Source organism: Eurosta solidaginis, chromosome 4, assembly GCF_040869045.1.
Source record: "Eurosta solidaginis isolate ZX-2024a chromosome 4, ASM4086904v1, whole genome shotgun sequence".
NCBI classification, from domain to species: Eukaryota; Metazoa; Arthropoda; class Insecta; order Diptera; family Tephritidae; genus Eurosta; species Eurosta solidaginis.
In genome coordinates this window covers 243,681,300-243,708,656 of record NC_090322.1, presented here as the reverse complement: position 1 = coordinate 243,708,656, position 27,357 = coordinate 243,681,300, and the positions used below count along the sequence as shown (strand labels likewise).

At 36.9% G+C, this 27,357-nt stretch overlaps 1 protein-coding gene across 11 annotated transcripts in view; it reads right to left on the bottom strand.

Moving 5' to 3' along the window:
* Positions 1–27,357, bottom strand: part of Nt5b (5' nucleotidase B) — a 171,366-nt gene that overhangs the window by 74,480 nt on the left and 69,529 nt on the right. For 2 of the 11 annotated variants that reach the window (XM_067785350.1, XM_067785354.1), the window contains exon 2: positions 25,927–26,225. The exons of 2 other annotated variants lie outside the window; for them this stretch is intronic. In XM_067785350.1, the coding sequence (XP_067641451.1) occupies positions 25,927–26,222 (296 nt within the window). In that variant the 5' untranslated portion in view covers positions 26,223–26,225. Of the gene's footprint in view, positions 1–25,926; positions 26,555–27,357 lie in introns of all 11 variants that reach the window. 7 more of the 11 variants (XM_067785348.1, XM_067785342.1, XM_067785349.1 and 4 more) reach the window with 6 other exon arrangements.

Genomic DNA, 27,357 nt, shown 5'->3' with positions numbered 1-27,357 from the left:
TGAGTGTATGTTTATTTAAATAATTTGATTTATTAGCGCCTTTCTGAGAAATTTATGTTTTATTGCCAAATTTATAGGAAAATGCGCACGACAACAAAGACTCAATTTAGATTTGATTTGTATCGCTGATTAAAGTATTTGTAGTGTGGATCATCAGCAACGCGTCGCAACTCATGTGAAATTTTTGAGATCTAAATTTTGTTAGTCTGCGGATAGGCTGGCACAACACGATGACAGTGGATGACAGCCGGTGGCGAAAAGCCCATGACATTGAACATATAAATGTGTCTTTTAAAATATTTTCACAAATGTTAATAGTTTTGGCTGTTGACAAAGGGCAATGTGAATATATTTGAATTGGTGCTATTTTGAATTTGATTTGTTGAAAAATTAAATAATTGAGTTGATACTATTGGTGATGTGATATCATATAATGGGGTGTTATACAATTAAGATTTTTATTGCTCAATCAAATATGCCACTAAAAAATTTTTAATTAGCAAAATTTTATTTATGGTTTTTGGGCTGTTTATGTTGTGGAATGAAAAATATGCGCTTAGTCAGACAGTTAAGCAGAGCTCACTGCCACATTAACGGGGCACTGACCGCTTGGCCTACATGCTGAGAGAATGGGGATCCTTTTTAACAGCATGCGGAGGAGCTACGGCGAGGAGGACAGCAAAAAAAAAAAACAGTCACGTACTGCCTGTTGTGAATGCCCACCTTAAGAACACACTGGGTTACAAACCATGGGCATTGACATACTGTGATAGCTTCAGGAAGTTGCTAAAAGCTCCGTAAAAGACAAAAGCTGTTTCATTGATGGAACCCTTGAACCATTTCAGGGGACCAAATAGTCCTACATAAAACAGCGGAAATTGGTTTCAGTAGAAAGAGCATCAAAATGGCGCCCTGTGTGCTAGTTGGGCTCGGGTCTCTAGTATCTGGGCAGGAAAGAAACCAACCCTGATCGAAACAGCTGTCGCCTTGTCGGCCCTAATGCCGCTTTGTTTTAAAGTTTCACAAAATATTTAATAAACCTACTAAACTATATTTGGCAGTTATGTCAACTTATCATTGAGTGCGTGCCGATTGATTTATCTTTGCGGTTGAGTAGAGGTAGAGTTGGACATGAGTTGAATTTAATTGAATTGTATCAAAAAAAGAAAAAAAAAAAACCAAATTATGCGAACTAAGAACTATGGAGCGTGTGGGCAATTTAATTAGCGCGACCGTATCAATTTAAAAAATAAATTAAAGGTGAAAGGTGTTAACTGTCCCCGCTTTTTCATAGTCGACTTGATAGAACAAGTTTTGCGTGAAAAAAATTGTGATGGATTTAATTAAACGTTTTTTCGAGTAGTGCTGCAGATTTTATTTGATTTTTATACCCAATTGCGATAGAGTTTTGGCACGTGATTTGTGAAAGGCATTTATGGAATGTTAAAATATTTGAAGGGTGCTCGGTGATAGAATGCCGTGACGAAATTTTTACGCATGAAACTTCATTAGAGCTTAAGGATACATGTTTTAAAAGGATTTTTATTAAGATTTTGTTGCTTGAAGATAAAGACGTAAAAATAGTGGGTCTTGCGGTAAATGAGGACAAGACGAGAGACTTATTGTCGCACGAGAAAGAATCAGCGCAATCGCGCCTTGGTAGCCACGTCACTATTGGCGGATATAAATTCGAGACTGTGAAAGGTGCCGCTTATTTGGGAATCAGCATTAACAGCACAACTAATATCGGCTTAGGAATACAAGGGAGGATAACTCTTGCAAACAAGTGCTACTTTGGACTGAATAGGCTATTGACGAAAAATATGACGCTCTACAAGTCGCTCATCATATCTATCCTAATGTATCGCCCGGAACCATGAATGGTGTCGAGAGAATATGATGGCTGTTGCAGCGTACGAACGAAAAGTTCTCCGGAAGATTTATGGTTCTGTTCGTGATGCTGACGGCGAGTATCGAAAGAGGAATAATGATGACATACAGCTCATACGCAGATATTACGCAGATATGACGACTGTGCAGCGGATAAAACCGAAAGGCTTCGCAGTTTGGAAGCAAAGGAAGGAGTTCGGAGAGGCAAATGGATGAAGACTTGATATCCCTTGGTGCTCCCAATTGGAGTCAGTTATCGCAAAACAGGGATAGCTGGCATGACTTATAATGACTAATTTTTGATTTATGAGCTACAATTTGACTTGAACTACAATTTCATGATATTTTACCACATTTTGGCAAATTGCCACGCCCCTGTTATAGATTCGTGCAAATTATATCAAAATAAACCCTCTCCCATAACTAAGCTTTAAAATGCAAAACTCTGTTTTTAAATCGGAGGTTTCTGTGCAGAGTTATAGCATTAAATAAGAATATAAATAAATAAATAAATGTAAGGGCCGATAACCTCCGAAGAGATCTAAGGCCGAGCTTCTCTTCCAATTTGCGTCGTGCTCCTCTTGATTTTCCCTACAAATCGGCCGGACGGGACCTACATGTTGTATGCCGACTCCGAACGGCATCTGCAAGGCAGATGAGTTTTCACTGAGAGCTTTTCATGGCAGAAATACACACGGAGCGCTTGCCAAACACTGCCGAGGGGCGCACCGCTTAGAAAAATTGTCTTCTAATTGAAAAACCTTATTTCTAAAAAAAAGGGCATACGGTGTGGTAGGCAGAGCACGCTACCATCACACCTTAATTTTACAAGATGGAGCGTGTTAAAAAAAACTATACCTCTAATACCTACATAGGTAGTATCATGATTAAGACCAACCAACATAGTTGTAAGTATAAACTGGAATAAAATAAAATTGAGGATAAGTATTTAACGTTGTAGAACATTGGGAATGAAAGGCGTATACAGAGATAATGTAAGAAGAAGAGCGGCACCTTACATAGTTCGCAGAACAATGGATGCAAAGAACGAAAGCAAAATTACAAATTACGTATTGCATTTGCGTTCAAGGATGAATCCGTCATACCGTTGTTATGCTTGTGTTTCATGAAAATTCTATTTCGTCATAATTGTTCTATTGTTGTTGGCGCACTATGCGAATATACGCAATTATGTCGCACAGGTAAAGCAATTAAAGGGAAGGCGTGTAAGGGAGCAACAACAGAAGGACATGGTGAGTAGAGATGTAACAGAAAGGAGTTTACCAAAATCGTAATCGGCCATGGATTTTTGAAGTCTGGTTCATTGGAATCGGCATCTGAACCGAAGTGGTAAGAAAATACAAGAGACACATATCTAATAAAATGTAAGGAGAGTGGCGAATGATATGATTTCTTACCCAAAAGTTATCGGGTTGTTGTCAAAAAGTCCTCGATTGTTTTCAAAAAGTTATAAATTTTTATCGGAAAGATATCGGTTTATTATCGGTATGTTATCAAAGAGCTATCGATTTGTTATCGAAAATCTACAGATGTGTTATTGAATCGATTTAGCATCGATTATTATCGATTCTTTAACCAAAAGTTTGGTAAAAAGTTGAAAAGTTACCCACTTGTTATCGAAAACTGGTCGATTTGTGCTATCAAAAAGTTATCAATAAGAAAAATTGTAAATTTGCGGGCAACTTGTTATCCAAAAGTTATAGATTTGATTTATTAAGTTATCGGTTTTGTATCGATAGGTTATCGATTCGCTATTGACAAGTGTTTGATGTGTTATTAAAAACATATAAACTTGTTATCGAAAAATTATCGTTTTGATATTGAAAAGTTATCGAACTGTTATCAACTTGTTGTCAAAAAGTTATCAATTTACTATCGAAAATTTAAAAGTTTTTTTTATCGAAATTTTTACATATGTAATCAAAAAAATATCGGTTCGCTATAAATTTTTTATCGGAATGTTGCCTATTTTTTATAGGCGTGCTCTTGATTTGTTATCGAAAAGTTAGTGATTTGTTATCGACAAGTTTTCCGTTTGTTACTGTTACTGTTATTGATTTGATGTCGGAAAGTTATAGATTTTTCGTCGAACATTAACCAATTTTCTATCGGTGTGCTATCGATTTGTTTTCGATGACCCATCGGATTGTTATGAAACACATGCCGATACAACTTTAATATAAAATCGATGACACATCTGTAAACCGTCGATAACAATGCGATAAAAAACAAATAAGACGATGACTCGGCGACAACAAACCAATAGTAAACCGATGACTCAACAATAACAACTTGCCACCGATAATAAACCGATAGTAACACAAACATACCATTTCATAGCTTCATTGCTTCCTCCAACTGTGACACTCGGTTCCTGAAATAATCGTGATAAAGGTATCTAATAGAAAAGTGTCGCTTTTCTATAAAAGTTCATGTTCTCACAATCGCATCGCCACTCTTAGCACCACCCCTCATTCCGACAAATTTGGTTTGGCTTTTCTTTCCACACATTGTTACATGCAACTCAAGCACGTCGTGGAATTTCTTTTCTGCTCGCGTGTTGGGGAAAACCATTGAATGCCACATTTCCATATACATATATGAAAGTGCGCATGGTAATCGCTATCATCCTTCATTCTTATGCATTCCTGAATTGCAAATTTCACGGAAAAATTTTTTGAATGACGCGTCTATCATGTAGCGTGAATTATATAAAAGAGTGGTGACCATACGATTTCTATATTTTAATACTTATTCTTTGTTTCTTCATGGCACATAAAGGACGGCATTTGTCCCAAGCTAAGGTTGGAAGTTTTCAGATACAATTTTAGCGCGAAATTCGCTGGCACTAAAGCCAGGTTAGAGCAAATTCGTCGACACAGATGTTTTACGTTCGAAACATTAGCCATCATCCAGTGAGTTTTCTAGCTCCGTATCACGCTCAATTCTCGCGGGAATGCTCTGAATCATTGGGAGACTTGAGAAGTAGAGGTCGTAATTTTTTGTACACATGAGTTGTGATAGGCAGATGTCGCCGTTGTTGTTAAATTCTTGCTAAAGCGGCGACATCTATTTTTGAAAAAGTATGTTTATTAAAGGTAGTATTGCCAAACTAGACATAAGAAATTAACAAATTAATTGAACCAGACTTCTATCTCGATTAATCTGGCTCAAATCGTTATTGTTCCATTTACATGCAAAATTATTTATCTGGCTGAGGATCTTTGCGACGGGATGATGGCTGTTTACTTTTTGCATCAAATAAGGAACGCATTTCGTGCAAACTCGGATGAGCAAATTTTAACTGAGAGAGAGCATTTTTTTTATTAAAAGAGAATATGGTCACCGTAGTTGTAAGTCAAAACAAAAACAATGGAAGAAAGAAGAGTATCTGAACAAAGAGGTAAAAATAATCACAATATTGTCTTCATCCCTTCAAAAAGCGTAAAAACATATTTCTTCTTGTCATACGAATAATTAAAAGCAAATGAATAGAGGTGATGCATTAAAGAGGAAAATATAAATTTATTATGCGCTTAATATTCTTACAAATATATGTATGTGGGTATATTCTCCGCAGTCGAACCAACTAGTTTTATACTAAAATAATACTAGTGTGCCAAAACAGCCAACTAGTAAGAGTTCTGTCGTTTTTCCATATTAGAGACTGGTATTTTTATAACGGCGATGTCCTACGATATATCAATTGCCAGTCTCTGCATCAGCATCATACCTATTGACAAACTAGTAATTATATACAACAGAATTGTACCAAATGCCGTACTATGTAGTCAGCATATGCATCAGGGTCATACCAATTATCATACTAGTCAGCCTATGCGCCAGCATTGTACCAGAAGGCTCACTAGTTGTTATATACACCAATATCGAAGCAATTGATATATCAGTTAGTTTATGTAAGAGTATATTGGTAACAGCGCTCTCCGGTCGTGACATGGTGGAGGTATTTACCGACTAATAAGTGTGGAAAAGGAGGCCCTCCTTCCTGTTTATCTGGACCAAGCGGCTGAGTTGGAAGGTGCCGTATCTCATCGTAGTGCTGAGGGAGATGTTCCCTTATCCCTCTTGAAGTAGTACGCGATGGTGGACTGCGTCAAAATCTTTTGGCAGGTCAAGTCACACGAGCACCGTCCGGAGTTTTGGGTGGTTCTGTAAAGGCCGCACATTTATTACTGGTCACCCTTGAACATTTTTTTTTGATTCATTATTTTCCGTATACATCGAAAGCTTAATGGACCTCGAAACTTATCAGCAAGCGAAATATTGCAGCCGTTGCGAAACGCAGCGATAACTTCGCCACGTCCCTGCTCGGACACCACTCATTGAAGTGTTAATTTGCATCTTTTTCCATACTCTTATTCTGAAAATCAGCGCAGGCCGTTATATTTATGCCTATAACACCTAAACTGAGTGAGATATTAAAATCAAAAATCAATCATAACTCATATATCCATATTGTTGAGCCAGTTTTTGGGTCTACCTAAAGTATAAAAAACTACAGTTTGTGTCTACCGTGAACTCTGCGCATTCCTATTATAAATCTTAAGTTGTATCCCCCAACATTGACTTTGCCTGTCTCACCCCTATGATTTCAAGCCAATATTATGTTCTGTGCTATTTTGAGCTCATCTATTATTGTACGATGCTCTATTTCCAAGAAGGATTCAGGCCATATGGACCTATTAGTAGTTATCTTTTTTGAGAAGCTATCAGCTTGCTCGTTCCTGTTTACCTCTTTGCTGCACAGAACCACGGTCAACCGGGTGATATTACCAGTTGTGGTGATAAAGTCTCTCTAAACAGTTGAGGACAAGTGGGGATTTTCACTCACTTGAGAATATTACATTGAGTACTGCCTGGATATTACTAAGTTTCAGATTTATCTGTAGGCCAATACTCCCGTCTGCAATATGTAAGGTAACATTTTTTTCTATTGGGGTGGACACGTTTCTTCTACTGGTTCTGTGCTGAAAATTCCTTCTCGATGCGCTTAGTTGTGGTCATGATGAAAACTCTCAAAAAAATTCTCGCTAAATTTATTTGATACCTAATGAACTTAATATTGGCGCTCTTGGAGACTGTATGAATTTACCGAAAAGTTCAACCTTACTCAAACTTCTCTTTAGCTATGCTCTTCAGATGGTGCTCGTAGTAAGCTCGACCACTCTTACCACACTTTCGTCAATCTTATAACTTCCTTCTGATTATGTTATCAGACAGCTCCCAATCTCTCCTCTTGTACTCGTAATAACGGAAGGTGGTCCGACTAACGTTGCCTGATTCCCTTCATATTTTAGGTTTAGTATGTGTAAGCCTTTGCAACCATACTCACTCCCAATCGTACTCCCACTCCCACTTCCGTTCCAACTTACACTCCCATTCCTACCCCCACTCTACTCTCACTCCCACTCCCATTCCTACTCCCACTCCCATTTCCAATCCAGTAATTTTTTAGCCATTTCTTATTCCAAAAAATTCCAAATCCCCCACTAAGCACCTGTCGAGGAAAGATCATATTTCCTCACCTAACGAATTAAATCCGATTTAGCTTTCAGCTTATTCACACACAACAACAATTTGGCGTAACAATAACCAAAATAAAGTAAGTAAACAAATATTAAGATTTGCCCAAGTAAAATCGCAGCACAAAACATAAATGTAAACGCAAACAGTTTGCGCATTTCCACGATTTCCGTTCATTCACGCCACCATTCTGTTTTCCTCAAGCGTATTTTTCATTGTTTGTTGTTGCTCGTTTACTACAACTTGGTTCCAATTCACGTTATTTGTTGGTGGTAGGAGCAGCGTTTCCGGTTTTTATATTTTCCTTCTTTTATTATTTATTTTATTTGTTACAATTTCCTCGTGTGCTTTCTTCTGTGAATTTTGTGTGGCTTTGTGAATCCTTGCATAAGTAAACAATTGTGCGCGAAGTAGAGTAAGTAACCAACAAAAAAAAAAAATGTACACCTCATATAAGCCTTATTTCATTCGGACCCGAAATCTTTAAGGAGCTTAAGTGGTATGCGCCAGTAGGTTAGTATTATTGCCCTGAAATAATATTGACCTTTCAAATATATAATGCAGTTTTATAGATAAAGCCAATTTTTCGAATATTACTACCTTTTTTGCTGGTGCGATTGCCAGGTGGATAATTTTTTTAAATTTGCACTTATGCAATTTTTTGTTGGTTAATTATCCACGTATCAGTGTTAATGGTAAAACACCATCAGAATAAACGAAAATGACGAAAACCCACCATTACCACTGCAACCGGTATTGTATGCAAGCGCCAAATCGGACGCCTTTCAAGGTTGAGCTCTGCGTTAACTGACTCGCCGATAAACTTTGCGCGTAACACATTAGCTTGTTATTGCATTGAATTTCTGAATTTAAGAGCTCTAACACATTTAAGATTCTTAAAGGGTGACATATAAAGAATGGTCCGAGGAACTGAGTTTGCTAGAAAGTACTTGATTAATGCTGCCAAAGATTAAAATGGCACACTATAGTCCGTCCTATTAGCGATAAAATCGAAACTGCTAAGAAGGCTAGAGTGCCCGAAGTGAGAAAGCCTATAGCCCATAACACGAAGCCTGACTAACGACCGGGTCACCGAAGATTTTGGGGAGTGTTATCGATGTTGATCGCCCTTTGCCGGATACGTTCGGTAACAATCACCATTAAGGTACCAGCCCGACCATCTCGGAAACGATTCAATATGACCACATGAAACCTTCTAGGCCATACCGCCCTCCCACCCCCTACATCCATGATGAACTTGGGGTCGCCAGAGCCTTAAAACGTGTGGATGAGGTTGACAATTGGGTTGGAGAAGCTATAAATTGTGCCAGGTCATCTGCGTAGGCAACCACCCGAAAGCCACTGGCATCCAGCTCCATAACAAGCTATTGACCACCACAACCCAGAGCAGAGGAGATAGAACACCCCCCTATGGCGTGTCCCTGCACACATTGCTATCGATTATGGCTCCTCCCCACTCAGCAGCGACAGTTCTGTTGCAGAGAAGTCTACTGCTGTTTGAAAGCCACACATACACAAGTGCAAACGGGCGACAGGGAAGTGTAGAGAGGTATCATTTTAATTAAAACTCGTTGCAAGCAGAGTAAGGCGACATTAAAAGGAAGTGTTAATTTGCGCTACTACTATGAGAAGTGGACGCCTTAAAATCACTGCTATTGAGCAAAGTCTATTCAATTTGATTCGCCTCATCATGAATTGATTTCAAAATCCTTTTCTATAACACAAATATTCACAATGTACATCTTTTGCTTGACATGTTACTTAAACAATTTTTTATTTATGCTAAGTCAGTCTTCTTGTTTTGCATATTTCATTTTATACCGGGAACTCCGAATACGAGTCTTCCTTTATTGCCTTTGTTGTGAGAAAAGTTATTTAATGGAATTAATTTATTTCGACTCGATCACCAGGCGATATAAGGACGTATTTCCTTTTCATCTATTTGGATATTTAGGTTAGCTTCTACACTGTAAAACTGTTTCTTGCAGATACATATGTACAGTGGCGGGTGAAAAATTAGCATTAAAACTTAAAAATAGCATTGTTTGCACATTAGGATTGCTTTTTATTTTCTACGAGTAATAGTTATTTAAATTTATAACGATTTTCTGTCATCCCTTTGAAATTTTTGTTTGCGTACAAACCGGTATCAGCCTTGTGGCATCTTCAGTGTACTCTTTCTTTCTGTTCTTTTTAGTCTGTCGAAAAGATCCACTTGCAAATGGGGCAATTCAAATACTTCATTCATTCGCTAAACTAATTTTAATAGCGCATAAAAGCCCGATATTTATCCCTTCCTATCAATAACTGAAGCCAATTCGACCTACAACGGTTCTCAAGGCATCCTCTGTCCATCTTTGCAGTTCAGTAGGGTCGTATTTCTTCTTTTCCTTTAAGGGCCTGGTGCCTTCTCTACCATTCCCTAGCCGTCCAACTCTTTCAATAGCATCATAAACAGTCGCACCTCTAGTTACCACTACATGCGTCCGCGCTTCAATTAGCGAGCATGCATTTCTCTCGCGAGACAATCACTTACCTACCGTGAATGCGAAAACTTCTTAAACATTTTATAAATGAAATGAGTTACACTTGACAACGGGTGCGAATACGCTGTATCGCTTAAGAAAGCCTGTACCACCCTGTTATTGAGGTAGCGTGCAAGTCGTCCCATCCGAAGGTGCTCCAATGACGGTACAACTAATAGCAAAATACTTTAGATTTTTTTTTTTTAAATAGAGCCGGTTCTGCTTAGTGGTTTGGTAAGCCCTTCGAGTCTACTTCTGCCATGAAAAGCATAAATCATGTCCACAGGTCCAGAAATTTGTAGTAGACGAAATGAAAAGCAGATCGGTTTCTTGATTCTGCACAAATCCTCCACTCTTGATAGCAATTGCTTTTGGTAATTGCGGCTACTAACTTTTTGGTGTGTCAAGAGGCTGGGTGGGAGTGCAATCTACGGTTTTTACCTTCCACTTCACAAAGACGCTAGAGCGTCTTTTGAACATTTGAATTTCTTTTCATTCTCCACAGATTAATGACTTATAGTTATTCGATTCACCATTTAACTACCACTCTACACATCGGGTAATCATTCATCGATCTACAGCTTCATTTGAACATCGACTAATTGACACTATCCACAATCCAGCGCTTACCGCTTCACCTTTCACCAACCCTAATGGAACCCAGTCGCCTGTTCCGCCTTCATAAACTCAATCGATCAGTTGATCATCCGCCAGCTGCTAACCGAGTGACTGAATCAACCGGTAGTTCTGATATATTCGTCCTCTGTTACTGGGCGTTTGGCTTCCGCCAGCTGTCCACTGATTCATACACCACTTGTTCAAACAATTTTATTACCGCTTCTCCGAGCTATCCAAATTATTGGGATAGGGAGAAACATACGATAATGAAAAAGCGAACTAACTTAAGAGGATAATCAAAGCTTGTAGCGTGCACGTCCCAATCAGATTGGACAAAGTAAAAAGGAAGCAAGACCAGGGCCTGCAAAGGGTCGAAGATCATGTACGGGCAAAAGGGGGTTGATTGTAGGCTCACGATGAGCACACTTACTGTTCAACCTAACCCAACCCTTTCCATTACTAACCGGCGTCTTAGTTGGATAGTGCTCCTCTTGCTATTATCACTATTAGTTATAGTTTCCATTAAGGTGTTTATGGGAGAATGTCCAAATTAAATGTCATCACTAAAGTAATTATAAAGAAAGAATGTTACTACAGCCTTCTAAGATGTCCAATTAACGAACGGGGAAGGCCTTAAAATTTTCTCGAATACTTTGACAGCATACAGTACAGGTATGAGAAGGTACTTAGAGAGCGTTCAACGATGGCTTAGTTTACTAGCCACTTAGTCTTCTGTGGAACTTGTTGGCAGTAATGATTTTGTTCGCTGCTTATGCTGATTTAAAAAAAGGCGAGAAGTCTTGCACAACCATCAAAGTGTTCGTCGTCGTCAATGCGCCTCTTCTTCTTTAAAACTATCATTTTCAATTATGCTGCAAATATTTCAATCACAACTGTATATATATCATTTCATTTAATTTGGAACAACTTGTACACACCTGCAGTAATATTTCTCAACTCGAATCATCATCATCCTCTACGCTTTGTGGACTTTGGGATTTACGTCTTTGTTATAAAATATATTTTTATATTTGAAAATTGGCTTCTGCAACAAAGTCTGTCCAATGGCAAGCGCAAACAAAAGAACGAAAGCAAATTAATGAGAGATTCAAATTTAAGAAAAATTCCCTGAGGATGCTGCAGGTGTGACAATGCTAATTGGAAAAGCTATTTCAAAGCATGGTGCGAGAGAAAAATGAGTTGAGTGCACAACAAAGGGAAAATTATGAAAATTTAATAGCACTTAAGTGAGTAACCAAGCAATTACTTATAGTCATGGCGGAACCATACAAGATGGCAGCACGGTGACAAACCTACAAACATAAATAAAAGTTGAATGTACTTTTGTTTTTGTAAATCGATGGACTAATGTCAAAATCATACTGCGCCGGAAGTTGATGTATCAAATCATATTAAAAAAGTACAAATCAGCTCTCACAGTGCTGCCACCTTGTATAGTTCCGCCATGCTTATAGTATGTTCACATTTGTTTGATAGCGTTTTCTTTTCTGAAATAAATTGTTGCATATTTTGCCAGAAAATTTTGAACATTTATAGTGCATGCAAAGAACATGAACGGCTACCCCGTGTATTAGCTGATTTTCACAAACGCGATATCACTGATAATAAAAATTCATTAGCAATTATTTCCTTCATTTAAATTTTCTTCGCCTAAAAATATGTGAAACTACGAAAATAAATTGTCACGATCAGCTTAGTTTAGCAGAGTTGCACTGCCACACCGCCATTTTATGCAGGGTAAAAGTGTAACGCTACATAAAGCGTAACACTTTTGCCAGAAAAGAAAACGCTATGATTTTGGTCTCAAGAGCAATATTTGTATGCACGTACTACCTATAAACAAAGTAGTTTTGTCTTAGTAAATCTGTATATGAAATACGAATAAGATTTCTTAGTTTATAAAAAATTATGAGCTGCTCATCCCCTATACACTCATAGGACTTTTGTTTTTGTTTTGCCCTGAGTCATAGGCACAGATACAAATTTTTTATTTCCATATGTAAATGCAAGGCAGAGGCACTTTCATTTGATGAACGAGCACTTCGGTATAAAAAACAAATTTACACTAACAAATTGACAAAAATTATTCAAAAATATTATGGCACAAAAAAAAATTTTATTCAAAATTGATTCATTAAAATTACTTCAGCCATTTATATTTTATGTATTTATAGCCTCTCGCATAGCCATATGCGCGTATATATGTGAGTACTACTTCAACGGATGACTGTGATCTGTGTGTGAGTTATCTCTTCGTTGCCTTATTAGTATGTGGGTAAATGATGATTAATGTGTTTTTGTAGCTTGCCTTAATGTTTTTGTTGTTGTGCATTTACTTAGTACCAGCTTACAGATGGTAATATTCGTCACACTGCCTCCACCTATGTCTGATCGTCCCGATCAGACACATTTTCCGGTCTACACGCTGCTAGCCTCTCCAAATGAACCACCCTTCTATTTGGTGAGTTTCCAATTGTTTGTATGCGGTAGATGACATCACTGATCCTCTTCACAATTCTGTACGGGCCTTCCCAACTGCACCAAAAGTTGGATGGAACACCCTTCCGCCGGTGAGGGTTGTATGGCAGTACCAAATCTCCCTCCAAGAAACCTTCCCAATTATTGTTCTTGTCTTACGTGTGTTTCATCCTACTACACATTATCCTGGACCGTTCCCTCACACTCTCTAGTTTGGCCAATGAACTACTTCGCAGAGCTTGATCTTGACGAACGTCTTGACGTTTCACAACAGTAGTGCGCGCTGGCTTGAAACCACCCTTGCATTCTTTCTGGGAAATTCTCTCCTTTGTTTTAGTGCGTCCATTAGGGTTTGTTAATGCCATTGATTCTCTCGCAGGTATTTTTGATTTTGCTTTTTTGGCCCATTCTTTGACTTTTGTGGTCTTTATCCAATCACCTCCACCAGCACTCGCTTACTGCTGAACCCTTTCTCCAAACTGAAGATGAATGGTACATCCTGGTTTTCATAGCGCATAATCCTTCTCCGCATATCGTTCCTGATTTCATGGTCAGCTGAAAAGTCCACTCCCAAATATAACTTCCACAACGAATTTGTGTAGAACTGTGACCCTTCCAATTAAGACTTCACATATCACTTCTCCCTGGACTTGGTTATACTCGCCAGTGACCGTACGCAACCTTGCTCCAGGTAATAGCTTTACTCTCCTGTTGACCAAATCAGATCGGATTAAGGAATGAGATGCGCCCGTATCTACAGTCAGTACACGCTCCTTGTCATCCACATTTCCTTTGCTAGTAAGACTGCTTGATTTCCTTCCAATTTGCGACACAGATATCACAGGGCATTCAATAGCTGGAGCTAGCTCTCGATCTTTACATCTGACTCGCTCTTGCTCATCTCTTCCAGCTTTGCTCTTAAGATCACCCATGCTGTTGAAACCACTAGGATCAAGATCGCAATAACGTGCAATGTGACCTGGCTTCCCGCATTTGAAGCATTTAATAACTCTTTCACTCCGCTTTTGCGATCCTTTCAGTGCCTCCAATATTGTGTTCACCCAGTTTGGCCTTTCTACCTCCACACGGCGTGCTTTGAACGCTGGCTTACACAGAAGCGATGCTGTTTCCTGAATCAGAGCATATGATACCGTTTCTGTGAATGTAGGTTTTGGGTTTGCGTATATCGCTCGCTTCGTTTCGATATTCCGTACTCCATTAATAAAGCTCTGGATTTTTACCCTTTCGGTGTATTCCACGGGTGCGTCCGCATTCGCTAAATGTGCCAGCCTTTCAACATCCGATGCAAACTCTTGCAATGTTTCACCAGGCCTCTGGAACTGGTTCAGTAACTCCATTTGGTATATCTGCCTCCTATGCTCGATTCCGTATCGCCTCTCTAGTGCGCTCATTAATGTTTCATAGTTGTTCCGTTCGTACTCTGGAATTGTCTGCAAGATCTCAGCTGCAGCCCCTTTCAATGCCACGAACAGTGCAGCAACTTTCTCTTCAGCATTCCAGTTGTTCACTGCTGCGGTCTTCTCGAACTGTAGCTTAAAGACCTGGAAAGGAACAGAACCGTCAAAAGATGGAGTTTTTACCTTCGTAATACTCGTTGAAGCAGCCGGGCGATTAGGTTGCAATTCCTGCATACGACCTCTCAAAACATCCACCTCTGCCTCGAATTTTTCTTCAAACTGCATTATTTTTTCGTCCATGCGCGCTTCGAGTTTTGATGATATACGCGCCTCTTGTGCTTCTGGTTGTACTGTTATGCGTGTCTCTTATTATTTCAGTTGAGTTGCCATATATGTCTTTTGTTCTTCCAGCTGTGATGAAATTTGTGTTTCCTGTGCTTCAATCTTGGCTGTTATATGGTTCTCCTGCGATTCCAGTTGGGATGACATTTGCGACGACATTTCTGAAATGTGTGCCTCCTGTGCTTCCATCTTGGATGTTATACGTGTCTCCTGTGATTCCAGTTGGGATGCTATACTTGTCTTCTAGTTTTCCAGTTGAGGTGACATTTAGTTTGATATTTGTGACGACATTTGCTTCAACACTGCTAGTATCGCGTTAGTGTCAACACTTGTCAATGGATTCGGAGTCTCTATCTTCTCCTCCATTTTAGTCGCTGACTCTTCCACATCAGGATAAAAGACATACTCGTCCAAATTAATTCCTTCCAACTCCATTACCTCTCGTAGCCGTGCTTGAAGTTCGATCTTATTGCCGTTTGTATTAAATCCACGGTTCTCCAACTCCTTTTTCAGTTGTGGATCCTTAATTCACTCAACTTTGCCATGGCCAAGTTGTATTTGAAATCTTCCGAATTTATTCAACAATTCCTCCTCTGACACCAATTGTAACGAATTTAGGGAAACTCCGCTTATTTGCAACCTTCTGCTTACGTTCGTATCGCTAAAATGTTGCATAAACACTCCAATATTCTGTATTACAAAATGGTCTTTATTAGACTACTTTGAAAGTACTTCACAATAACACTTATACTTCGCAACTGATAGCGTGCTTAAATCAAACTGCTTACTGATTACTCAGCTTTCGCTGCTTTTATAGTCTGTGCCCAAATGTCTAGACGTTTCTTCTGCTAGAATTTTCTACTTGGTTACCAACTATACGCGTCGCGTGTGTATCTGTAGTTTATAGACTCTCCCATAGCCATATGAGCGTATATATGTGAGTACTACTTCAACTGATGACTGTGTGTGATCTTTGTGTGAGTTATCTCTTCGTTTCCTTGAGTATGTGGGTAAATGATGATTAATGTGTTTTTGTAGCTTGCTTTAATGTTTTTGTTGTTGTGCATTTACTTAGTACCAGCTTAGAGATGGTAATATTCCTCACAATATTGGCTCCCAGCAACATTGATTAAAATTTTAAGAAATGTACGTAGCTCTGTCTTTTTAGATTCAGTTTTTTACCACAATTCCTAAGCTGTAAATCCGGTTATAATTCAAGCATTTAAAAAAAGATGATCCGAATGCCATATTAATGACAACAACAATACAAATAAATATCAAGCGGTGCCGAGTGAAGTTGTCGTGCTGGATCTTGAGAATTAAGTTGAATTGCCTTTAAGTATTGTGATGATATATCGATTTACGAAATGTTTTAAGGAATCGAAATATTAAAGCCTTTGAGCTTTTTGATCATTTAAAAATTTCATTGTTATTTTTTAAATATAAAAAAATTTCAGCGTATATACAATTTTGTACAGATATTGTTATGTGCACTACAGTATACAAAATTTTGAGCAGCACTGATTATGGGCTTCAGATATGAAAAGTTTCTTTAAGCTAATAAGTGAATACTTATAGCACATTTAGGCCCAGTTTTTCGGTACAAGTTCAACTCAGTTTGGAAGTTAAACTACGCTTAAACTTATTCTGCAGTCTTTCAGTATACTTTAACTGAAGTTTAAGCTGAGCAGGGTTAAACTTTAGTTAACCTATCAGTGATTTGCGTTCGTTCGAAATGGCGTCGAATTAACCCAACAAGCATTTGGGCTTGAGCACCATTAGAGCTCATATTGATAACTAGCATACCTCTAAAATCTTAAGAGTTGTTAGGAAACAGTAGCTCAACTTGAGAATCAGCATACTCAGCAAAAGAGGGACTTTTCTATAAAGCGAAAAATGCTATTGAGTTGAAAAATGATAGTTCCCAACTTGTGGTTCTTTGACTGCACTCAAGTGTAAGATTCCAATACTACAGTATTTTCGCGAAAATAAAATAAAATATATATGTGATTTTTTTTTGATAAATTAAGCTTCATTACTGCTATCAATAAGGTGTTTATTTCTCACAATAAATAGCTGTTTGCTTTGGTGGTACCACCTTCGAGATTTTTTTTCAACTTCACCTCAACTCGATATGCAATGTAGGATATCAACAGGAGAAACGTGTTGAATATCCATTTGAGAACTGTACATTTCTCAAAATCTCCCAAAGGTTGATAATAATTGGAAAATGCTAATGACGTTGGAGATAAATTCGAGAACTATAAATTTTACAAAATTTCCCAAAGGTTACATAGTGATTGGAGAATGAAGTTGGATATCAACTTGCGAACTATCTGGTTTAAGAATAACTAGTTAATGATGTTGGATATCACCTCCAGAACTAGATATAAATTGCGCTGGAGAAATATCTTTAAAATGTTTGTTGGGTATGCAAAATCCAGCTGTTTTATTGACAAATTATATATAGATAATAAAAAACCAATGTTGCCATAAAGAAAAGGGCTATCCCAAAGGCGGCCTTAAACTGTGACTGAAAAACTGCTCAGTAGTTTAAATTTGACTAGAGATTAAGCAAACTTAGTTTAAGCTTAGCTTAACCAACTACTGAAAAACCTGGCCTTAGAGTGCTAACTTCAACAAAAAAAAAAAGCTGTGGTTCTGTTTTATAATTTTTGCTTCGTTTACCTTTCAAGTTACATGATAAAAATTGTCTGGTTATTATACTCAGTTGAGCAGATCTCACAGAGTATAATGACTTTGATTGGATAACGGTTGGTTGTACAGGTATAAAGGAATCGAGATAGATATAGACTTCCATATATCAAAATCATCAGTTTCGAAAAAAAAATTGATTGAGCCATGTCCGTCCGTCCGTCCGTCCGTTAACAAGATAACTTGAGTAAATTTTGAGGTATCTTGATGAAATTTGGTATGTAGGTTCCTGGGCACTCATCTCAGATCTACATTTAAAATGAACGATATCGGACTATAACCACGCCCACTTTTTCGATATCGAAAATTCGAAAAACCGAAAAAATGCGATAATTCATTGCCAAAGACGGATAAAGCGATGAAACTTGGTATGTGGGTTGACCTTCTGACGCAGAATAGAAAATTGGTAAGATTTTGGACAATGGGCGTGGCACCGCCCACTTTTAAAAGAAGGTAATTTAAAAGTTTTGCAAGCTGTAATTTGGCAGTCGTTGAAGATATCATGATGAAATTTGGCAGGGACGTTACTCCTATTACTATATGTATGCTTAATAAAAATTAGCAAAATCGGACCACACCCACTTAAAAAAAATTTTTTTTTTAAGTCAAATTTTAACAAAAAATTTAATATCTTTACAGTATATAAATAAATTATGTCAACATTCAACTCCAGTAATGATATGGTGCAACAAAATACAAAAATAAAAGAAAATTTCTAAATGGGCGTGGCTCCGCCCTTTTTCATTTAATTTTTCTATGATACTTTTAATGCCATAAGTCGAACAAAAATTTACCAATCCTTGTGAAATTTCGTAGGGGTTTAGATTCTAGGACGATAACTGTTTTCTGTGAAAAATGGCGGAATCGGTTGAAGTCACGCCCAGTTTTCAAACACAGTCGACCGTCTGTCCTTCTGTTCGGCAGTTAACACGATAACTTCAGCAAAAATCGATATATCTTTACTAAACTCAGTTCACGTACTTATCTGAACTCACTTTATCTTGGTATAAAAAATGGCCGAAATCCGATTATGACCGTGCCACTTTTTCGATTTCGAAAATTACGAAAAATTAAAAAATGCCATAATTCTATACCAAATATGAAAAAATGGATGAAACATGGTAATTGGATTGGTTTATTGACGCAAAATATAACTTTAGAAAAAAACTTTGTAAAATGGGTGTGACACCTACCATATTAAGTAGAAGAAAATTAAAGTTCTGCAGCGCGAAATCAAAAGCCCTTGGAATCATGGCAGGAATACTGTTCGCGGTATTACATATATGAATAAATTAGCGGTACCCGAAAGATGATGTTCTGGGTCATCCTGGTCCACATTTTGGTCGATATCTCGAAAACGCCTTCACATATGCAACTACCACCACTCCCTTTTAAATCCCTTATTAATACCTTTAATTTGATACCCAACAAACAACAAACACATTATAGAGTCACCCCTGGTCCACCTTTATGGCGATATCTGGAAAAGGCGTCCACCTATAGAACTAAGGCCCGCTCCCTTTTAAAATACTCATTAACACCTTTCATTTGATACCCATATCGTACAAACAAATTCTAGACTCACCCCTGGTCTACCATTATGGCGATATCTCAAAAGGCGTCCACCTATAGAATTAAGGCCCACGCGCTTTTAAAATACTCATTAACACCTTTCATTTGATACCCATATCGTACAAGCAAATTCTAGAGTCACCCCTGGTCCACCTTTATGGCTATATCTCGAAAAGGCGTCCACCCATAGAAATAATGCCCACTCCCGTTTAAAATACTCATTAACACCTCTCGGTTGATACCCATATTGTACAAACGCATTCTAGAGTCATCCCTGGTCCACCTTTTTGGCGATATCTCGAAAAGGCGTCCACCTATAGAACTAAGGCCCACTTCCTTTTAAAGTACTCATTAGCACCTTTCATTTGATACCCATATCGTACAAACAAATTCTAGACTCACCCCTGGTCTACCATTATGGCGATATCTCAAAAGGCGTCCACCTATAGAATTAAGGCCCACGCGCTTTTAAAATACTCATTAACACCTTTCATTTGATACCCATATCGTACAAACAAATTTTAGAGTCACCCCTTGTCCACCTTTATGGCCATATCTCGAAAAGGCGTCCACCTATAAAACTAAGCCCACGCCTTTTAAAATTCTCATTAACATCTTTCATTTGATACCCATATCGTATAAACAAATTCTAGAGTCACCCCTGGTCCATCTTTATGGCGATATCTCGAAAAGGCGCCCACCTATAGAACTAAGGCCCACGCCCTTTTAAAATACTCACTAACACCTTTCATTTGATACCCATATCGTATAAACAAATTCTAGAGTCACCCCTGGTCCACCTTTATAACGATATCTCGAAAAGGCGTCCACCTATAGAACTAAGGCCCGCTCCCTTTTAAAATACTCATTAACACCTTTCATTTGATACACATGTCATACAAACACATTCCAGGGTTATCCTAGGTTCATTTTCCTACATACTGATTTTCCCTTATTTTGTCTCCAAAGCTCTCAGCTGAGTATGTAATGTTCGGTTACACCCGAACTTAGCCTTCCGTACTTGTTTTGATTGCAATCTTAATCCATCAATAAACTAACTAAACTCGACTTGGTCTGAGTATGATCACGAAATTACTTAATTTCAAATAAATAACGAGTGATTTAAGTTTGCCAGCAGAATTATAAATACATCCAAAATGAAGTAAGATAGTTGCTAATTTTTATGAAACAACGTAATACATGCTGCAGTGCCTTAGTTTAACATATTAGCTCATATAATTTTTTCTAGGGTGTGAATAAAACTTTATTCATAAACTAAAACGATAAAAAAACTTTCTAAATTTAATTACTTGCTCACTTTCATCTTTATCATTTGACTTTGAAACACCTTTCCGTAGTTTTCTCCAACTTTTCTTTCTTATATTTTGTGTTCTGTTGACTCATTGTTAAAGTTTTAATGACAACTTTTCTATCGCAGACAAGTTCAAAGAGTTGTAAAGAATTTACTTAAAAAATAAAAAAAAAAACAATATATGTAAGGCGCGAATAGACTGTGAATAGATTTTAGGCCGAGCTTCTCTTCTAATTTGCGTCGTGCTCCTTTTAATTTTTCCTACAAATTGGCGGGACGAGAACTACATGTTTTATGCCGACGCCGAACGAGATGAGTTTTCACTGCGAAACTTTTCATGGCAAAAATACACTCGGAGTGCTTGCTTGTGCTTGACCCCGCTTATAAAAACTTTCTTCTAATTGAAAAAACTTGTTTCTTGATGTTGCTTTGCCCGGGGTGTGAATCCAGGATCCTCGGTGTGTAAGGTGAAGCACGCTACCGCCACAACACGGCGACCGCCAAGCATTTACTCAAGTGACAACTAATTTCATTTCATGATATTAACATAATATTAGACTTGGTTTTTATAAGATCAAAGTGAAATTTTAATATCAAATTCGCCATGACGTTGGGCAAATCTCGTTTTAACTTATTGTTGTCTTTTGTAGTCATGATGGAATTCAAACGCATTTGACGGTGTTTGACAAGCCGTTTTCATGATATGGCCATATCTGTGGTCCAGTAAAAACCAAGCATAACAATGAGCTTTTTTCCTTTTTTATTGAACGTTTCCAAATAAGCCTATCTACATGGTATATTAGTTGCAATCTTTTGCAATCGGGCTAGAAAAAAACTAACAACATAGAAATTGAAAATAATATTCCTTATAACTAAAGTCTGCTTCACTAGCACTGCCAGTTTATTAAACGTTTCTGAATACTATGCCGAGCTCTTTTGTTGCTAATAGTCTCCCTAAGTGCTCATTACAAGTTTTAGAGTGGAGGCGACAAGCATTTTCCCCATGATCGCATTTTCCTATCATCGATGTCATGGAAGACCGACGTATTTCATTGCTCGCGTGGAAAACTGGCTCAGATCCTTAAGAAAAGAGGCAGTCATGATAAGTTTGGATTTTGGAATAGGTTGTTGCTAGAACCTCTAGGACCCATGACCCATGACATTAACACAATCTCTTCCTTTTTGGAAATATTAGCTACTTCCTTTTGATTCATTTATATTGAAATTAAATTTTTAGTCTTTAAATATTGCTCCCTAACTTTGAATCCATGCCAATCAATTAAATATTTAATCTTTATTCTTCAATCCTCAGCCTTGTTTCTGTGATATTTAATATTTCACATTAACCAATCATTAGTGTTAGTCCCTAATCATCTAGCACATGATATGCAAAATTAATTTTAATTCGTAAAACTTTCAACTTTATCGTAACTCTTTAATAAAAACTCATATCTTAGAAATTTAAGATATTTAAACTTTAATTTTTAGTCTATAATATTCGACATCGTACGCCCTTGAACTTTATTTTTATAGTTGAACTTATCTACGTTTTGAATATTGAACTCTTAAGTTAAAATCTTTGGCCTTTAATCCTTAGTGTTAAATTTAATTTTATTATTTATTTGGCGTCGAAGATTAACGCCATTGAAATAAAAAATCTTTAATCTTTTAGTTTTAATTCTTTACATATCTTTAATCTATAATCTTTAATTTCACTGTGTCTTTACTATTTATTTAATTATTTGATGCTTCATCGTTAATCTTGAGTTATTTTTTAATATTTGATAATATTGTGACGAATATTAGCAACACTAAGGGATACTATCATCACTAAGCCGATACTAAGCAGTGACTTGTATGCACATAAACAAATCAATCATTATGTCTTCACATATGTCCATACAAGCAGCGGAGAGGAACGTACAAACACATGCATATATATGAGATACTCCCAAAAGTAGGCAATCATCGGTGGAAGTATCACTCACATATACACGCGCATATGAGAAGCCATAACGTGCATATGAAGTTGTAGCTGGTAATTTTATAGCTCGTAAACAAGTAGCAAATTCTAGAAAGAGAAACGCCTAGAAATATGTCAAAGAGGAAACCAAAGAGTATAAAAGCAGCACCAGCTGAGGCACGACGAATCAGTTTGATTTAAGCACGCTATCTGTCGAGAAGTAGAAGTGTTATTGTGAAAGTAGTCTAATAAAGACAATTTTGCATTATTGAATATTGGAGTTATTTATTCAACAGTTTAGTGATTCGAACGTTAGCTGAAGGTTGCAAATAAGCGGAATTGCACTAAATTCGTTACAATATTTCTAAAACTTATTATCATTTAATTGAATTATTCAACATCAATATTAAATTTTTTTAGTCTATAAGGTCTAACAATTATATAATGAGTATATAAGCTGTAAACCTAAATAAACCATTATTGAAAACTGATTTACTATTTTTAATCTTTAGGCCAATATATACATATGTTTATTAAAATACAGCAAATGTGTTTAAACAATGTATATATATTTGTCGAATGGTTTGTCTTGCCGATATTTCGACTTTAATGTGAAGTCATCTTCAGGAACTTATGACTGCACCTGGTCGACTTTTTAATCTTTGGCTTAAGTCTTTAATCCTAATCTTGCTTTTTTTTTTATTTATTTGTAATACTAAATATTAAATCTTTAATCTAAACATATTGATATTCAATATTGAATTAATAGTTTTAAACTAAGGTCTGTAGCTTTTAATTTTTCTCTCTTTGATGTTTAAGCTTTAATTGTAAATGTTGAATATTAGCACTTTTATTTTCAAATTTTTAATCTTTGGTGTCCAATATTTTATTTCAAATTAAAATGTTTAATCTTCAATATTTAACTTATAGTACTTAATCTTTAATATGCGAAGTTTGATCTTTGTATTTTAATATTTGATCTTCAATCCCTAATATTTAATCTTTAATATTTACCCTTAATTTTTTAATTTAATTTTGTATCTTTAATTTTAAATCTTTAATTGTTAATCGTAAGTTTTGAGTATTATGTCTAAAAAATTAGGTCTTTAAGATTCAATCGTTAATATTAAATCTTTAGCCTTTTACAAGTGCCCTGGAAATTAAATTTTGTGAAATGTGATGTGATAAAATGTAAAACGTTTCTCTTATGCCAACAGCCGGCTAAATAAAGTACTTAAATATCTAAGGTGGGAGAAGTACTCATTCAACAACTGGCACGTAAATTAATACAAAATGACTCATCACTAATGCTTTGAACCAGGCATGCTTAACGAACGAAATGATATCATTTCGTTACTTCGTTTCGTTTATTAGCGTTGATTATCGTAACGAAATGATATCGTTTCGTTCGTTAAGCATGCCTGCTTTGAACACATAGATAGGCACAATATGTGTACTTTATTTTTAATTAGCAAAATTTGAAGCTTATGATGAAATTCGCACATCTGAAAATATTATTATTTTTTTTTCAAATAAAAACAGCTGTAAAATACCGAAAAATTTTATATAAAACTTTCCGTATGCATAGGGACAACCAAATAATGTTTTTAACTGGATGTTAGGGATGTGTGCTTAATTCATTAAACTACAATTTTAACTAAAAAAATGTTTGAATTATTTAAAATGATTGACTAATGATATTATGAATAATAAAATAAATTTAAATATTAATAATTGAAGTCTGAAACTTTTTCTTAAGATCAATTAAATTAATAATGTTTTTAATTATCGAAATGTTATTATTCGAGTAGTGATTATTTGTGATTAATCGAAACTTGATTTGTGATTAATCGAAACTAAGTTTTTGATAAAGTAAATAATCAAGGTTTGATTATTAATAAGCCTTTTGCCTTAAATTAACCTTAAATGATGATAAATTGCGGCAATCATTAAAAATCAATTTTTAGTAAGGCTTTAATGGCATAAGTCGCTGATTAAAAACTTTTGCAAAAATAAGTGTAATAAGGCTGGAAGCGAGTTCGCCTAAATTTTACGTTAGGCTATGTAAGGTTAAGAGAGCGTGGGTGGGAATTTCCCACACTTCCACTCAGAGACAATTTTGTTAACTGTGAGCGCCCTCATCAAATGCCGGGTGGAAGCACATTCGTCCAACCAGATTAATTTCAAATGATCCTCAACGAACCGCTTGCTTTCGCTGACGAACCTAAGTGAATGATCAACTTTCCCAACCTCCGCTAGACTTTCAAAAAACCGTACGCTTAGAAATCTAAGCCATCTGCTCGTAAGAGGGACCTTGTTGTTGGTGTGCGTCACCGCCGGTGCATTGGTGCATAGAGAAATAACCGGTGATGAAACCCGTAGGTATTCTCACTGCAGACTTATTTATGTAGCTTGAGACGGAATCCTGTTGCTTTCCTATCCAAACATGGTCACAAGGACCTTGAGTCCTCGCAACCATTCTGGTTGGTACACAGCCAGTACACTGCCCTTATCTAATTTTCCTCAGTAGATAACCCGCTGTCCGCTTCACTTATGTCCATTTCAGAACCTTTCCTAGCCATCTCATCTGCAAATGTATTCCCTTCAATATCGCCAGCGAGGCTCGAGCCCCGCACTATAACTGACTTTATGACGTTGGGCTCAGGCTGTAAACAAAGCTGTTCAACAATGCATTCAACTTTTTGCTAAAATTTTTTGGCTGACAATGGGTGCTGATCAAAAAGCATAGATATTGAGATGTAAACTTGTGTTCTACTTTTCAAATAATCATTAAAAATGTGCTTACATAATAACAAAATGATGCTTATCACATCCCGTTCAAAGTATAGAGACCTCAATTCTAAATATATTTTAAAGCAGTTTTATTGGATTGGTTTAGTGTTGTGCCACATTTGTGGTTTGGGTGTATATCACTCTTTTTGGTATTTGTTTCAGAGTTCGCTTTGTACCTTTTATGTTTTCTGAATACACATGTCGACCTATCCTAATAAAAAGGTCAAACGTTTTTTTAACAAGGACGTGTCTCATACATTCTGTTAATAAGATTGCACCTCAGCGAAGTCATTATCTGAGTCGTAACTGAGGAGACCGGTTAAATAGGTTGTAAATGAAAAAATAAATTTCCTGTCAGAAAAGACGTGAATTAGACTTAATTTATTTGCTTTGCAGAGTTTGCAAAGGAGTTAGATTGGCAAACTGTAATATAGATTCAGATGTATGCTATATCAGAGTTAACCATTTGTCGTTTGCGAATTTTGAAAGGGGATTAATTTGAATTAAATGTAAATCTCTTATGTCCAAAAAATAATTTTTTGTAATAGTTTTTAATCAATCTCCTCAGATGTCACCTAATTGATGATTTCGCTGGTATACGACGCCCTTTCTATTAAGATAGGTCGATATGTTCATCTTGTTTATGTTTTACAATCTAAAATTCAAAATTTTCTCAATCCAAAACCCACTTACCTGTGATCCAACTTTCGTTTATAGGCATGTGGGGGTATCTCAGCTACATGTGCGCCATTCTGATGTGCCGCATCCCACTGACTTGGCACCGCGACAGCTGATATACCACTACCCACGCCACCGCTACCATCTCCAACACCACCACCACCATCCGCTTTCGTATTTCTGTTGATGTTTGTGGCCGAATTAAAAGTGGAGGAGCCACCATCCCCATTTGTATTTATTAATGTTGTTGACATTGTTGTTGTTGCAATGGAGTTTTGTTTTATTTTAAGGTCGTGTGCTATATTTGGCATAACCTTTTGTGTAATGTAAGAAAAATAACGCTTATGTTGTTGTTGTAGCAGCACGCTATTATATTTAACAACAATTAATGAAGTAAATATTTTGACGCGCTGCCGATAAGCGTTAAATTTTGCTAAATTTAAGTGACTAATTTTAATTGTTTGTTGTATTTGTATTGGTTAAAAAAACTACACACATTTACACAATTATTGTTTTTGTAATGTTTTGTATGTATGTGTCTGTGCGCGAAATGCGTTTTTTGTTGCCGTTTGAAATTAGAACCGTCACACTGAGTTGATTTTGTATAACTAACTGGAATTATGCACTCAGGGTGTGAGAGCTACTAAATTGACAATTATCACACGTTTTTTACATTTACTAAATAGCGCACAGACAGTTTGAAAGCACATGAAAAAAATTATAAAAATAAATTAGCTAAACACGCCAAATATAGTTCCAAAGGATATTTTATACCCATTTGCAGTTTTAGTTGAAGACGAATGACTTAATTAGAATGATGTAAGTGTCCAAATTCGGCGGCCGCCGTGGTGTGGTGGTGGCGTACTCCGTCTATCCCACCGAAGATTCTGGGTTCAAGTCCCGAGCAAAGCAACATCGAAAATTTAGAAACAAGTTTCTCAATTAGAAAGTTTTGCTTCCAATCGATCATTCGCTCATCCAACTTCGATAACAAACTTCATCTAGGTAAGAAAGCTACTGATGTACACAAAAATCGACCCACAAATACGACTACGGTTCCAAAAATATGCGGTATTTTAGGTTGAGATCGGTATGGTGGCCCTGCCCGGATGCCAGGCGCCTTTCGTTTCAAGTCACTGGACGAGTAATATTAAAAATACTTAAGGAAAGTTTTCCAAAGAGGATCAACCCTTGGTAGTGGCTTCAAAAACAATTCAACTGTATTAAATAAATAAATAAATGTAAGGCGCGATAACCTCCGAAGAGATTTTATGCCGAGCTTCTCTTTCAATTCGCGTCGTGCTCCTTTTTTAATTATCTCTACAAACTGGCGGGATGGGACCTACTTGTTTTTATGCCGACTACGAACGGCCGATAAATTTCCGCTGAAAAGCTTTTAATGGCAGAAACACACTCAGAGTGCTTGCCAAACACTGTCGAGGGGCG